The sequence below is a fragment of the Zosterops lateralis genome, assembly GCF_965231275.1.
Source record: "Zosterops lateralis genome assembly, chromosome: 27".
Classification (NCBI taxonomy): Eukaryota; Metazoa; Chordata; class Aves; order Passeriformes; family Zosteropidae; genus Zosterops; species Zosterops lateralis.
Window position 1 is genome coordinate 1,796,088 of NC_139787.1, and position 16,232 is coordinate 1,812,319.

The 16,232-nt window shown below is 60.6% G+C and overlaps 1 protein-coding gene across 1 annotated transcript; it reads right to left on the bottom strand.

The window, feature by feature from the left end:
• Positions 1-1,574: 1,574 nt before the first annotated feature.
• Positions 1,575-14,738, bottom strand: LOC310919478 (methanethiol oxidase-like; the record flags this gene model as incomplete). The annotated part of the gene is made up of 12 exons (XM_083878845.1): positions 1,575-1,737; positions 2,180-2,298; positions 2,991-3,083; positions 3,748-3,869; positions 4,569-4,647; positions 5,064-5,245; positions 6,907-7,089; positions 9,098-9,218; positions 10,876-11,067; positions 12,133-12,434; positions 13,181-13,234; positions 14,735-14,738. 12 exons carry the CDS (start codon positions 14,736-14,738, stop codon positions 1,575-1,577), a joined length of 1,614 nt encoding a protein of 537 aa, XP_083734971.1.
• Between the last annotated feature and the right edge of the window lie 1,494 nt (positions 14,739-16,232).

The window sequence follows — 16,232 nt, forward strand, 5'->3', positions numbered from 1 at the left end:
CTCCCAGCTGAGGATGGAGGATGCCGGGACCTACTCTGTAAACGTTGATGGGAAAATATTTGGGTTTTCCCAGGAATTTTTCGGGAATGAAAAGACTGGTAAAATAGGGTTAAATATAAATAAATGAAGGGGAAATAAAATATAAATAAATGAGGGGAAAATAAAATACAAATAAATGAGGGGGAAATAAAATATAAATGAATTAGGGGAAAATAAAATACAAATAAATGAGGGGGAAAATAAAATACAAATAAATGAGGGGAAAATAAAATATAAATAAATGAGGGCAAAATAAAATACAAATAAATGAGGGGGAAATAAAATATAAATGAATTAGGGGAAATGAGGCTCAGGAAACGCTGTGGCTGATGCAGGAAATGAGTTTATTGATGTCAGGAGAGAGCGGAGCCGGGCATGACAGCGGGGGGACAGTGACAGGGACATCCCGGGGACATCCTGAGGACAGCCCGGGGACAGCCCGGGGACATCCCGGGGACAGCCCAGGGACATCCCGGGGACAGCCCGGGGACAGCCCAGGAGCAGCCGCGGGTCCCGGCGCTGCTTTGCCCGGAGCGGGATCGAGATTCCAGCGGGAACGGGGAACCCAAAGCCAAAACCCGAGGGGACCCCAAATGTGGGAGTGACCCGAGAGGACCCCAAATGTAGGAGTGACCCGAGGGGACCCCAAATATGGAAATGACCCGAGGGGACCCCAAATGTAGGAGTGACCCGAGGGGATCCCACATATAGGAATTATGCAGGGGACTCCAAATAGGGTTTCCCGAATATGAGAATCACTTGAGACGATCCCAAATCTGGAAATCACCCAAGAGGACCCCAAAGCCCAGAATCACCCAAGGGGACCCCAAATATGGGAATCCTCCCATAGAACCCCAAATATGGGAATTATGCAGGGGATCCCAAGTATGGGAATCACCCGAGGGGACTCCAAATTTGGGAATCAAATTTTGATCACCCGAGGAGACCCCCAAATATGGGAATCACCCCAGGGGATCCCAAATCCGGGAATCCTCCCATGGGACCCCAAAGCCTGGAATCACCCAAGGGGACCCAAAATCCAGGACTCCTCCCACGGGCCCTCAAATATGGGAATTATATCGGGGATCCCAAACCCAGGAATCACCCAAGGGACCCCAAATACGGGAATGACCCGAGAGGATCCCAAATATGGGAATCACCCCACAGGACCCCAAATGTGGGAATTATCTCGAGGACCCCAAATATGGGAATCATCCCACAGGACCCCAAATCCGGGTATCCCCCCACGGGACCCCAAAGCCCAGAATCAACCAGGGGACCCCAAATATGGGAATCACCCAAGGGATCCCCAAAACCTGGAATCATCCAAGAAGATCTCAAATGCAGGAATACCTCAAGGGGATCCCAAATCCGGGCATCCCCCTACGGGACCCCAAAGCCCGGAATCACCCAGGACACCCCAAACCAGGAACCCCCCAGCCCCATCACCCATCACCCCCCAGCCCCACCACCCCTTTCCCCGTTTCCCCCGTTTCCCCCTTTCATCCCGGGCCGGGGGCGCTGCCGGGGCCGCCTCAGGCCCGGGGCGGGGATTTGGCGTCGCCGCCGGGGAAGCGAACGGCGTGCGCCAGGCACGGCCCGTGCGGCTCCTTGCCGAAATCCACCAGGAAGTTCTTGTTCACCGCCAGGCCGCCCTTGTCCGTGTCCACGTCCAGCTGCAGCATCACCGAGCCCTCCCTGCGGGGACAGCGGGGCTCGTGGGGCGGGACGGGGACGGGACAGAGGGGACAGGCGGGGACAGGCGGGGACAGCCCTGGGGACAGGCGGGGACAGCCCGGCAACAGGCGGGGACAGCCCTGGGGACAGCCCGGGGACAGGCGGGGACAGGCGGGGACAGGCGGGGACAGCCCTGGGGACAGGCGGGGACAGCCCGGGGACAGCCCTGGGGATGTTTTTTGGGGACTCCGTCCCCAGGACATCCCCCGTGAGGAGGGTCCCGATCTCTGTCCCTGCTCCGGAGGGGTCCCGGGGGGGGGGTCCCGGGGGTCCCCTTGGGGTCCCTCTGGGGGGTCCCGGGGGTCCCGTTGGGGTCCCGTTGGGGTCCCGTTGGGGGTCCCGGGGGTCCCATTGGGGGTCCCGGGGGGGTCCCGTTGGGGTCCCGGGGGGGTCCCGCGCTCACTTGACCACGCTGGGGTAGAACTGCCGGTCCCAGGCGCTGTAGAAGGAGTTGGTCACGTAGAGGCGCCGCCCGTCCAGGCTGAGCTGCAGCGACGCGGGGCCGCCGAACACGCGTTTGCACTGGGACACAACCGGGGTCACTGGGGCGCTCCCAGCGCTGCCACTGGGGGACTGGGGGGACTGGGACTGGGGGGACTGGGAGTGCGGGGACTGAGGGGACTGGGGGCGCTCCGAGCGCTGGGACTGGGAGTGCTGGGACTGGGAGTGCTGGGACTGGGGGGACTGGGAATGCTGGGACTGGGGGGACTGGGAGCGCTGGGAGTGCTGGGACTGGGGGACTGGGAGCGCTGGGAGTGGGGTGACTGGGGGTACTGAGACACGGGAACTGGGGTTACTGGGAGCGCTGGGACTGGGGGGACTGAGGAGACTGGGAGTGCTGGGAGTGGGGTTACTGGGAGCACTGGGAGCGCTGGGACTGGGGAGACTGGGAATGCTGGGACACAGAACTGGGGTTACTGGGAGCGCTGGGACTATTTGGGGGTTATTTGGGTTACTGGGACACGGGAACTGGGGTATTGGGACTGGGGTTACTGGGGTTACTGGGGATACTGGGGTTACTGGGACTGGATCCCAGCAGGGGCAGGGCAGGAGCGGGAGCAGAATGGATCAGGAACAGCTCGGGACAGGTGAGAACAGCTCAGGTGAGAGAAGCACAGGTAAGAGCAGCACAGGTAAGCACACGCTCAGGTGAGACCAGGCCCAGCCCCCCCCCCCGCCCCTCCCGCAGGTCCCCGGCCCCGCCCCGGGCTCACCTTGACCACGAGCGGCTCGGGCTGAGCCTTGAGCTCCTCGTCCCTGCACACGGTGACGGGGCCGCCCCGCAGGATGGAGCCCCCCACGAACACCTGGACAGGTAACCGGGTCACTGGGGATACTGGGGAGACTGGGGATACACTGGGGTTACTGGGGACACTGGGGACATTGGGGACACTGGGATTACTGGGGAGACTGGGGACACTGAGGATACACTGGGGATACTGGGGAGACTGGAGCCCCAGGACACCAGAACTGGGGTGACTGGGGATACTGGGACACACGGACTGGGGTTAGTGGGGATACTGGGAGCACTGGGACACACAGACAGGGCTGACTGGGGATACTGGGGTTACTGGGACACATGCAATGGGGTCACTGGTGTTACTGGGGATACTGGGATTACTGGTGTCCCCGGGGTCCCTGGTGTCACTGGTGTCTCTGGGCTCACTGGTGTCACTGGGGACACTGGAGTCACTGGGAGCCCCAGGACACCGGGACTGGCATGACTGGGGTTACTGGGACACATGGACTGGGGACACTGGTGTCCCTGGGCTCACTGGTGTCACTGGGGTCCCTGGGGCCACTGGGAATACTGGGGAGACTGGGGAAACTGGGGTCACTGGTATCATCGATGCCACTGGGGACACTGGGGTTACTTGGACACACGGACTGGGGTCACTGGGGACACTGGGATCCCTGGTGTCACAGTTGTCACAGGTGTCCCCGGGGTCCCCGGTGTCCCTGTCCCCTCACCTGCCCCACCAGGCGGGGTTTGCAGCCCCGGAGCAGCTCGTACTGCCGGATGTCCCCGTGCCACCAATTGCACAGGAACAGGAACCGGTCGTCGGGGCTGATGACGAGGTCGGCGATGAAGGCTGGGGACACACGGGGGGGCGGGGGGTGGGTCAGCCGGGGGTTGGGGTCAGCCAGGGGTTGGGGACAGTCAGAGTTTGGGGACAGGTGGGTTTGGGGTGAGGGAGTGGGGATTTGGGGTCAGTCAGGATTTGGGGTAACTCAGCAAAGTCTGGGGTCCCCCAGCTGGGTTTGGGGTCAGTCATGATTTGGGGTCCCCCAGCAGGGTTTGGGGTTCCCCAAAAGAGTTTGGGGTCAGTCGGGGTTTGAGGTCAGTCAGAGTTTGGGGTCAGTCAGGCTCTGTGTCCCCCCCTCAGGCTCTGGGGTCCCCCTCAGGCTCTGTGTCCCCCCTCAGGCTCTGTGTCCCCCTCAGGCCCTGTGTCCCCCCTCAGTCTCTGTGTCCCCCGCAGGCCCTGGGTCCCCCCTCAGGCTCTGTGTCCCCCCCTCAGGCCCTGTGTCCCCCCTCAGGCCCTGGGTCCCCCCTCAGGCTCTGTGTCCCCCTCAGGCCCTGGGTCCCCCCTCAGGCTCTGTGTCCCCCCCTCAGGCCCTGTGTCCCCCCTCAGGCTCTGGGTCCCCCTCAGGCTCTGTGTCCCCCTCAGGCTCTGGGTCCCCCTCAGTCTCTGTGTCTCCCCTCAGTCTCTGGGTCCCCCCTCAGGCCCTGTGTCCCCCCCCAGGCTCTGTGTCCCCCGCAGGGCACAGGGCCTGTCCCCCGGCACACGGACCTGGCATCTTGGGCATGATCCAGCCCGACACCTCCTTGGGCGGGATCCGGATCACCTCCTCCACCGCCCACGAGTCTCTCTGCACGGCGGGGAGCGCGGCGGGTCAGCGCGGGGGGCCGGGGAGACCCCAGACCCAGCCCGGGCCGGGGGAGACCCCAGACCCAGCCCGGGCCGGGGGAGACCCCAGACCCATCCCGGGCCGGGTGAGACCCCAGACCCATCCCGGGCCGGGGAGACCCCAGACCCAGCCCCATCCCTGTCCCATCCCAATCCCGATCCCGGGTCAAACGGGATCATCCCTGTCCCATCCTCGATCGGAGCACAGCGGGCTCATCCCGGTCCCTGTTCCTGCCCCGATCCCGATCCCGACCCCACCGAGCTGACCCCGCTCCCATCACCCTGTTCCCATTCCCATCACCCCATTCCCGTTCCCCGCTCCCTGTTCCCATTCCCGCTCCCATCCCCGTCCCCGTCCCGTCCCCGCTGTTCTCTCGCCTCGCAGCCGCGCTGGAAGCGGAACACGGCCCCGCTGAGGGCACAGCCCACGTAGGCCTCGGCCGCCTCGGGGCTGTGCAGGAAGCGCACGGTCAGCGGCAGAGAATCCTCGCCCAGGTCGAAGCACTGAGTGAGGCTGCGGCACGACAAGTTCCACACGTTCAGCCGGCGCCCGAACACCCCTGCGGACACGGAAATGCGGGTTTGGGATCAGAAATTCTGGGAAATTCAGGGTTTGGGGATGGGAAATAGGGGAAAAGTTCCACACGTTCAGGAGGAGGCCGAACACCCCTGCGGACACGGGAAAACGGGGGTTGGGACGGGAAATGAGGGGTTTGGGGACGGGCAATAGGGGAAAAGTTCCACACGTTCAGCCGGCGCCCGAACACCCCTGCGGACACGGGAAAACAGGGATTTGGGATCACAAATTCTGGGAAATTCAGGGTTTGGGGACGGGCAATAGGGGAAAAGTTCCACAGGTCCTGGAGGCGCCCGAACACCCCTGCGGACACGGGAAAACAGGGGTTGGGGACGGGAAATGAGGGTTTGGGGACAGAAAATCTGGGAAATTCGGGATTTGGGGAGGGAAGACCGGGGAAGTTCAGGAATTGGGGAGGGGAACTGAGAAAGGGCAGGAGAAACGGGAAAAAGGGCAGGATTTGGGGACGGAAAATCCGGGAAATTCGGGAGTTGGGGAGAGAAAATCCGGGAAAGTTCCACAAGTTCAGGTGGCGCCCGAAGAGCCCGGCGGGACACGGGAAATGCGGGTTTGGGGACAGAAAGTCGGGGAAATTCAGGATTTGGGGATGGAAAATCTGGGAAATGCGGGATTTGGGGAGGGGGAAATGGGAAATGAAGGATTTTGGGAGCGGGAATTCGGAAAGGGCAGAAATTGGGGAGAGAAACTGGGAAAGGGCAGGATTGGGGGTGAACAGAGAGGGAAAGGCAGGATTTGAAGAGAACACGGAGAAATTCGGGATTTGGGAAGAAAAACACCAAGAAATCCAGGATTTAGGAATAAAAAACCCCAGAAAATTCAGAATTAGGGATTAAGACCCCCAGGAAATCCAAGTTTTGAGAATAAAACCCCCAAGAAATTCCGTATTTATGAATAACCCCCCCCAGCAAATCCAGTCTTTGTGCCCCTCCCGGCCCAGCCCAGTCCAGCCCGGCCCGGCCGGGGCTCCTCGGGCACAACTCGGCCCTTTGGGGGTCCCGGGGGCTCTGCAGACACAACTGGGGGTCCCGGGGGCACAATTGGGGGTCCCGGGGGCTCCAGGACACAATGGGGGGGTCCCGTGGGCTCTGCAGACACAATTGGGGGTCCCGGGGGGTCCCGGGGACACAGTCGGGGGTCTCCCGGGGGCTCTGCAGACACACTCGGGGGTCCCGGGGGGTCCCGGGGGCTCTGGGGCACAATTGGGGGTCCCGGGGGCTCTGCAGACACAACTGGGGGTCCCGGGGGCACAATTGGGGGTCCCGGGGGCCCTGCAGACACAACTGGGGGTCCCGGGGACACACTGGGGGTCCCGGGGGCTCTGCAGACACAACTGGGGGTCCCGGGGGCACAATTGGGGGTCCCTGCAGACACACTGGGGGTCCCGGGGGCACACTCGGGGGTCCCTGCAGACACACTGGGGGTCCCGGGGGCACACTCGGGGGTCCCTGCAGACACACTGGGGGTCCCGGGGGCACAATGGGGGGTCCCGGGGGCACAATGGGGGGTCCCGGGGGCTCTGGGGCACACTGGGGGGTCCCGGGGGCACACTGGGGGTCCCGGGGACACACTCGGGGGTCCCGGGGACACACTCGGGGGTCCCGGGGGCACACTGGGGGGTCCCACCTTTGCCCAGGTCCTCGGGGCTGAAGCCCCGCCCGGCCACTTTGGGCACCAGCCCGGCCGAGCTGAGCAGGACGTTGAGGCGCGGCTGGAACCAGAAGTCGTGGCCGCTCGGGGGAGTCTCGCACTCGCTCTCCCAGTTCCCCTTCAGCTCGAAGGTGTCGCCGTCCAGCACCACGAAACCACCTGCGACACGGCGGGGACACGGCGGTGACACACCCGGCCCGGGACCCCCAGGGGAGGGGGCGGGGGGTTATTGGGAGCTTTTAGTGGGAATTATTGTTGTTGTTATTGGGAATAATTCCGGCTGGGAAATGGGAATAATTCCGGCTGGGAAATGGGAATTGTGGGCAGGAACATGGGAATAATTCCGGCTGAAAAATGGGGATAATTCTGGGTGGGAAATGGGGATAATTCCAGCTGGAAAATGGGGATAATTCCGGCTGAAAAATGGGGATAATTCTGGTCGGGAAATGGGGATAATTCTGGTCAGGGAATGGGGATAATTCTGGGCCAAAATAGGAATAATTCTGGCAGGGAAATTAGAATAATTCCGGCTGAAAAATGGGGATAATTCCGGTCGGGAAATGGGAATAATTCCGGCTGGGAAATGGGGATAATTCTGGCCGGGAAATGGGAATAATTCTGGGCGGAAATGGGGATAATTCTGGGCGGAAATGGGGATAATTCTATTTGGGAAATGGGAATTGTGGGCGGGGAAATGGGGAGTGTGGGTGGGGAAATAATTCCAGCCGGGAAATGGGGATAATTCTGGTCAGGAAATAGGAATAATTGTATTTGGGAAATGGGGATAATTCTGGTCAGAAAATGGGAATAATTCTGGTCAGGTAATCAGAATAATTCTAGGTGGAAATGGAGATAACTCTGGGTGGAAATGGGGATAATTCTGGTCAGGGAATAGGAATATTTGTATTTGGGAAATCGGGATAATTCTGGGTGGGAATGGGGATAATTCTGACAGGGAAATTAGAATAATTCTGACCGGGAAATGGGAATTTTGGGCCAGGAAATGGGAATAATTCTGGCAGGGAAATTAGAATAATTCCGGCTGTAAAATGGGAATTGTGGGCAGGGAAATGGGAATAATTCCAGCTGGGAAATGGTTATTTTGTGCTGGTCAATGTCAATAATTCCGGCCGGGCAATGGGAATAATTCTGGGCCGGGTAATGGGAATTTCTGGCCGGGCAATGGGAATAATTCCAGCCGGGAAATAGGGATAATTCTGGGTGGAAATGGGGATAATTCTGGTCGGGATATTAGAATAATTCCGGCTGAAAAATGGGAATCCTGGGCAGAGAAATGGGGATAATTCCAGCTGGGAAATGGGAATAATTCCGGCTGAAAAATGGGGATAATTCCGGTCGGGAAATGGGAATAATTCTGGACAGAGTATGGGAATAATTCTGGCTGAAAAATGGAAATTGTGGGCAGGGAATGGGGATAATTCCGGCCGGGAAATGGGGATAACTCTGGGTGGAAATGGGGATAATTCTGGGTGGGAAATGGGAATTGTGGGCGGGGAAATGGGCAGTGTGGGTGGGGAAATAATTCCAGACGGGAAATGGGAATAATTCTGGTCAGGGAATAGGAATAATTGTATTTGGGAAATGGGGATAATTCTGGTCAGAAAATGGGAATAATTCTGGTCAGGCAATCAGAATAATTCTAGGTGGAAATGGGGATAATTCTGGGTGGAAATGGGGATAATTCTGGTCGGGATATTAGAATAATTCCAGCTGGGAAATGGGAATAATTCCGGCTGAAAAATGGGGATAATTCCGGTTGGGAAATGGGAATAATTCTGGACAGATTATGGGAATTATTCCGGCTGAAAAATGGAAATTGTGGGCAGGAACATGAGAATAATTCTGGTCGGGAAATGGGGATAACTCTGGGTGGAAATGGGGATAATTCCGGCAGGAAAATGGGAATAATTCCGGCCGGGAAATGGGAATAGTTCCAGCTGGGAAATGGGAATTTTGGGCTGGTCAATATCAATATTTCTGGCCGGGAAATGCGAATAATTCTGGGTGGGAAATTAGAATAATTCTGGGTGTGAAATTAGAATTATTCCAGCCGGGCACTGGTAATTCCTGGGCGGGCAATGGGAATAATTCCGGCCGGGCACTGGTAATTCCAGCCGGGCACTGCGCACCCCCGGTGTGGTCTCACCTTTGCCGTTGCCCGCCGGGTCGCCCATGTTGGCGATCAGGATGTCCCCGTTGGGCAGCGCGTGGGTCACAGCCAGGTAACCCTTGTTGCACTTCCAGAACACATCCACGGGCTCAATCATCTGCCAAAAGCAGCACAGAGCTCACCCCGCCCGCCCGGCCACAGCCTCGGGGGGCTCTGAACCCTCCCTGGGGCTGGAATTCCCTTCCTGGGGCTGAAATTCCCTCCCTGGGGCTGGAATTCCCTTCCTGGGGCTGAAATTCCCTCCCTGGGGCTGGAATTCCCTCCTGGGGCTGGAATTCCCTCCCTGGGATTGATATTGCCTCCTGGGATTGATATTCCCTTCCTGGGACTGAAATTCCCTCCCTGGGATTGATATTCCCTCTCTGGGGCTGAAATTCCCTCCCTGGGGCTGATATTCCCTCCCTGGGGCTGAAATTCCCCTCCTGGGGCTGATATTCCCCTCCTGGGGCTGAAATTCCCCTCCTGGGGCTGATATTCCCTTTCTTCCTGGGATTAGCCTTTTCCTTCTTCCTTGAATTAATCTTTCCTCCCTTCCTTGAATTAATCTTTCCTTCCTGCCTTGAATCCTTGAAATCTTCCTCCATTCTTCCAATTAATCTTTCCATCCTTCCTTGAATCCATTCTCCCTTCCTTCCTTGAATCCTTTCTTCCTTCTTTGAATTAATTCTTGCTTCTTTGATATAAACTTCCCTCCTCTCCTTCAATCAATCCTTCCCTCCTGGAACCAATTCCTCCTTTCTTTCCTTCCTGCAACCGATCCTTTTCTCCCTCCCTTTCTCCATCCATCCATCCATCCATCCATCCATCCATCCATCCATCCATCCATCCATCCATCCATCCATCCATCCATCCATCCATCCATCCCTCCTTCTTCTCTCCCTCCCTCCGTGTCCCCACTGTCCCCTGTCCCGGGCGTCCCCTCTGTCCCTGCTGTCCCCCCTGTCCCCTGTCCCCCGCTATCCCCTGTCCCTCCTGTCCCCTGTCCCCTGTCCTCCCCTGTGTCCCGCTGTCCCCCGTGATCCCCTGTCCCCTGTCCGCTGTCCCCTGCAGTCCCCGCTGTCCCCTGTCCCCTGTCCCCTGTCCCTGTCCCCTGTGTCCCCTGTCCCCTGTGTCCCCCCTGTCCCCTGTCCCTGTCCCCTGTCCCTGTCCCCTGTCCCCTGTCCCTGTCCCCTGTCCCCTGTCCCCTGTCCCTGCTGTCCTCTGTCCCCGGCAGTCCCCGCTGTCCCTGTCCCTGTCCCCTGTCCCTGTCCCCTGTCCCCTGTCCCTGTCCCCTGTCCCCTGTCCCTGTCCCCTGTCCCTGTCCCCTGTCCCTGTCCCCTGTCCCCTGTCCCTGTCCCCTGTCCCCTGTCCCCTGTCCCTGCTGTCCCCTGTCCCCTGTCCCTGTCCCCTGTCCCTGTCCCCTGTCCCTGTCCCCTGTCCCCCCTGTCCCTGTCCCTGTCCCCTGTCCCCGCTGTCCCCGCTGTCCCCTGTCCCCTGTCCCCGCTGTCCCCTGTCCCTGTCCCCGTCCCTGTCCCCTGTCCCTGTCCCCCCTGTCCCCTGTCCCTGCTATTCCCCCTGTCCCCGCTGTCCCCTGTCCCCTGTCCCTGTCCCCTGTCCCCGCTGTCCCCTGTCCCCTGTCCCTGTCCCCTGTCCCCTGTCCCCTGTCCCCTGTCCCCTGTCCCTGCTGTCCTCTGTCTCTGCTGTCCTCTGTCCCCGGCAGTCCCCGCTGTCCCTGTCCCTGTCCCCTGTCCCTGTCCCTGTCCCCTGTCCGGTACCTTGCAGATGCGCGGCGGCCGGCACGGGGAGCCGCCCACATCCACCACGTAGATGCGGGAGGAGATGAGGCCGGGCAGCACCAGTTTGGTCCTTTTGGCCGCGGCGCCGCTGTCGGAGCAGCCGCAGGCGGGGGCCCAGCCCGCCGAGTGCAGCTCGTCCTTCAGGTTGGGCACGGGCAGGCGGTGGAGCACCTGGGCACGGCCGGGGGTCAGCCGGGCGGGGGGGACGGGGGGGACGGGGTCAGGGGAGAGGGTTTGGGGTGTGGGGAGGGTTTGGGGTGTGGGGAGAGGATTTGGGGGCCGGGAGAGGGTTTGGGGTGTGGAGAGGGTTTGGGGTGCCGAGGGAGGGTTTGGGGTGTGGGGAGAGGGTTTGGGGTGTGGGGAGAGGGTTTGGGGGGCCGGGAGAGGGTTTGGGGTGTGGGGAGAGGGTTTGGGGTGTGGGGAGAGGGTTTGGGGTGTGGGGAAAGGGTTTGGGGGCTGGGAGAGGGTCTGGGGGGCCAGGAGAGGGTCTGGGGGGCCGGGAGAAGGTTTAGGGGGCCGGGAGAGGCTTTGGGGTTTGGGAGAGGGTTTGGGGGGCCGGGAGAGGGTTTGGGGGGCGGGGATCCTTAGGAGCGGCTCCGGGATTTGGGGAGCGCTGGAAAGGGGCTGGGAGCGGATTTGGGGTGTGGGGATCCCTGGAGAGGGAATTTGGGATTTGGGGAGCGCTGGATAAAGCTGGGAACAGCCCCGGGATTTGGGGGGCGCTGCAGAGGGGCCGGGAGGGAATTTGGGATGCGGGACGTGGAAATAGAATTTTTGGGGTAATTTTTTCCCCTCTATTTTGACCCAAAAGAGGCGCGGGCGGGGCCCCGGGGGGCTCGGGGGGCTCAAGGAGCTCGGGGGGCTCGGGGGGGTCCCGGGGGGCTCAGAAGGGCTCAGAGGTCCCCAGGGGGTCTCAGGGGTCCCCAGGGGGTCTCAGGGGCCTCCAGGGGGTCTCGGGGGTCCCAGGAAGGTCTCAGGGGGTCTCAGGGGTCCCCAGGGGGTCTTAGGGGGTCTCAGGGGTCCCCAGGGGGTCTCAGGGGTCCCCAGGAGGGTCTCAGGGGTCCCGGGGGGTCTCAAGGGGTCTCAGGGGTCCCCAGGGGGTCTCAGGGGTCCTAGGAAGGTCCCCAGGGGTCCCGGGGTCCCCAGGGGGTCTCAGGGGGTCTCAGGGGTCCCGAGGGGTCTCAGGGGTCCCGAGGGGTCTCAGGGGTCCCCAGGAGGGTCTCAGGGGTCCCGTACCTGGCCGTAGGTCGGGGAACGCGGGTTCAGGTCCACCGTGGCCAGGAAATCGGGCTGCTCGATGCAGGTCCCGCGGTAGGTGCAGGTCACGTAGGCGACCTCCTCCCGCGGGGCTGCGGGCACGGCACACACACAGAGCAACAGGGCAACAGAAAATAAAATAAAATAAAATAAAATAAAATAAAATAAAATAAAATAAAATAAAATAAAATAAAATAAAATATAAAATAAAACAAAAAATTTAAATAAAATAAGATAAAACAGCAAAATAAGAAAAGAAAATATTAAACTAAAATAAGATAAAATATAAAAATAAAAAAATATAAAATAAGATAAAATAAAATTTTAAAAATTAAATTAAAATAAGATAGAATAAAATATAAATAAAGGTAAATTTAATTTTTAAAAAATATAATAAGATAAAATAACAAAATAGAAAAGAAAAGTAAGATAGATTAAAATAAATTGTAAAATAAGATAAAATAACAAAATTTAAAATAAAATAACATAATAAAACTAAACTAAGATAATGTAAACTAAAATAAGATAAAATAAAACAAAATGAAACATAAAATAAAATAAAATAAAATAAAATAAAATAAAATAAAATAAACCGGGGAAAGGTCCGGGGAAGTCTTATAAATGAGCCGAGGGATTTTTGGGGATGCTCAGATTTCATCCAGGTCCGCCCCTGCAGCTCTGGGGCCGCTGCTGAGCTGGGAACGAGCAGGGAGACCCCAAACCCCAAATTCCCCCAATTCCAGCCCTGGGGCTGTTCCTGACCGGGGAACAACCAAGGGGACCCCAAAAACCCCAAATTCTCCCCAAATTCCCCCAATTCCCGCCCAGCCCTCGCCCCTCTCCTGTCCCGGGAACGACCCAGGGGGACCCCAAAATCCCCAAATCCCCCCAATTTTAGCCCAATTCCTTCAATCCCAGCCCAGCCCTGGGGCTGCTTCTGACCTGGGAACACCTGGAGGACCCCAAAACCCCAAATCCCCCAAACCCCCCAGTTTCAGCCCAGCCCCCAGTCCCAGCCCACACTCGCCTTTCAGCAGCTCGGGGCACGCGGGGTACTCGTAGCACGGAGCTCGGCATCTGTCTGCGGGAGCGAGGGGACACCGTGAGCCCGGGGACAGCCCTGGGGACACCGTGAGCCCGGGGACAGCCCTGGGGACACCCTGGGGACAGCCCTGGGGACACCGTGAGCCCGGGACACCGTGTGAGCCCGGGGACACCGTGTGAGCCCGGGGACACCGTGTGAGCCCTGGGGACACCGTGAGCCCGGGACACCGTGTGAGCCCGGGGACACCGTGTGAGCCCTGGGGACACCGTGTGAGCCCGGGGACACCGTGTGAGCCCTGGGGACACCGTGTGAGCCCGGGGACACCGTGTGAGCCCGGGGACACCGTGTGAGCCCGGGGACACCGTGTGAGCCCTGGGGACACCGTGTGAGCCCTGGGGACACCCTGGGGACACCCCGGGGACAGCCCTGGGGACACCGTGTGAGCCCTGGGGACAGCCCTGGGGACACCGTGAGCCCGGGACACCGTGTGAGCCCGAGTGACACCGGTGTGCCCTGGGGACACCGTGAGCCCGGGGACACCCGAGTGAGCCCCGGGGACACCCTGGGGACAGCCCGGGGACACCCGTGTGTGCCCTGGGGACACCGTGAGCCCCGGGGACACCGGTGTGAGCCCAGTGTGCCCTGGGGACAGCCCGGGGACAGGGACAGGATGGGGACAGCCGAGCCCGGCTGGGACAGCGGAGCCCCCGGGGGCACCCAGGGGACCTCGGAGCCCTCGGCGGGGACGGGACAGGGACGGGGACAGGGATGGGGACAGGGACAGGACGGGGACAGGGACAGGACGGGGACAGGGACAGGACGGGGACATGATGGGGATAGAGACAGGACGGGGACAGGACCGGGGACAGCGGAGCCCGTCGGAGCCCACGGAAGGGACGGGACGGGGACAGGACGGGACGGGGACAGAGCTGCCACCCCCGGGCTGTGCCCCCGAGCTGTCACCCCGAGCCAGGACTCGATGGGGACAGAGCTGTCACCCCCCCGGGCCGGGATCAGGGATGGGGACAGGGACGGGACAAGATGGGGACAGGGACGGGATGGGGAGAGCTGTCCCCCCGATCTGTCACCCCGAGCCAGGGACTCGAAGGGGACAGCGCTGTCACCTCGAGCGGGATCAGGGATGGGGACAGCGCTGTCACCCCGATCCAGGAGCCGATGGGGACAGAGCTGTCACCCCGAGCTGTGCCACAGTCTGGGATGGGGACAGAGCTGTCACCCAAAGCCGGGACACGCTGGGGACAGAGCTGTCACCCCGATCCAGGACCCGATGGGGACAGAGCTGTCACCGCGGGCCGGGACAGGATGGGGACAGAGATGGATGGGGACAGAGCCAGGAAGGGGACAAGAATGGGATGGGGACAGGGACGGGATGGGGACAGACTGGGGATAGGGACAGGGACAGGGATGGGGATGAGGACGGGATGGGGACAGGACAGGCTGTGTCCCGGTCCGGGATCAGGGATGGGGACAGGGATGGGGACAGGGCCAGGACAGGCTGTATCTCGGCTCCCTCACCCATGGCTGCGGCTGTGCGGGTCTGGCCGGGGCTGCCGGAGGAGCGGGGGCTCGGCGGAGCTGCTGCTGTGTCCGGGCTGGAGCGGCCGTGCCGTGCCCGGGCTGTGCCGGGGCCCTTTTTATCCCGGGCCAAAGGGCGGGGCCAAAGGGCGGGGCCAGCCCAGGGACGGGCTGCGGCTTCTTCCCGGCCCGGGCCCCGATCGGCGGCTCCGGCACCGCCCCGAGCCCCAAACCTCACCCGGGGACCGGCCCCAAACCGCGGGTCACGTCCGAATGTCCCCAACCCTCAGGGCCAGGAGAAGTCCCCAGGGACTGTCCCCAACCCTCTGGGGCTGGAGAGGTCACCAGGGACTGTCCCCAACCCCCTGGACATGGAACTGTTACTGGGGTCTGTCCCCAACTCTCTGGTTGTCCCCAAATGTCCCCAAACCCTCTGGGACAGGAGAAGTTCTGGGGATTGTCCCCAAACGTCTGGGGCTGGAGGTCACCATGGACTGTCCCCAACCCTCGGGGTCAGGAGAAGTCAGGAGACCAGGGAATGTCCCCAACTCTCTGGGCCTGGAGGGGTCACCGGGGACGGCTCCCAAACCTCTGGTCACGTCCAAGTGTCCTCAACCTTCAGGGCCAGGAGAAGTCACCGGGGACTGTCCCCAATCCTCTGGGCCTGGAGGGGTCACCGGGGACTGTCCCCCAGCCCTCAGGGCCAGGAGAAGTCACCAGGGAATGTCCCCAACCCTCTGGTCATCTCCAGCTGTCCCCAACTCTCTGGGGCTGGAATGGTCACCAGGGACTGTCCCCAACCCCCTGGACATGGAACTGTTACTGGGGACTGTCCCCAACCCTCTGGGGCTGGAGGTCACCATGGACTGTCCTAAAACGTCTGAACCAGAAATGGCCACTGGGGATTGTCCCCAACCCCTCTGAGCCAAGAAGGGTCACCATGGACTGTCCCCAACCCCCTGGGGCTGGAGGGGTCACCAGGGACTGTCCCCAACCCCCTGGACTAGGAGAAGTCACCATGGACTGTCCCCAACCCTCTGGTCACCTCCAAGTGTCCCCAACCCTCAGGCCAGGAGAAATCCCCAGGGACTGTCCCCAACTCTCTGGGGCTGGAATTGTCACTATGGACTGTCCCCAACCCTCTGGGCCAGGAGGGGTCACTGGGGACTGTCCCCAAGCCCTCAGGGCCAGGAGAAGTCACCAGGCAATGTCCCCAACCCTCTGGTCACCTCCAAGTGTCTCCAGCCCTAAGGGACAGGAGAAGTCACTGGGGACTGTCCCCAACCCCCTGGACATGGAACTGTTATTGGGGACTGTCCCCAACCCCCTGGTTGTCCCCAAATGTCCCCAAACCCTCTGGGACAGGAGAAGTTCTGGGGATTGTCCCCAAACGTCTGGGGCTGGAGGTCACCATGGACTGTCCCCAACCCTCGGGGTCAGGAGAAGTCAGGAGACCAGGGAATGTCCCCAACCCTCTGGGGCTGGAGGGATCACTGGG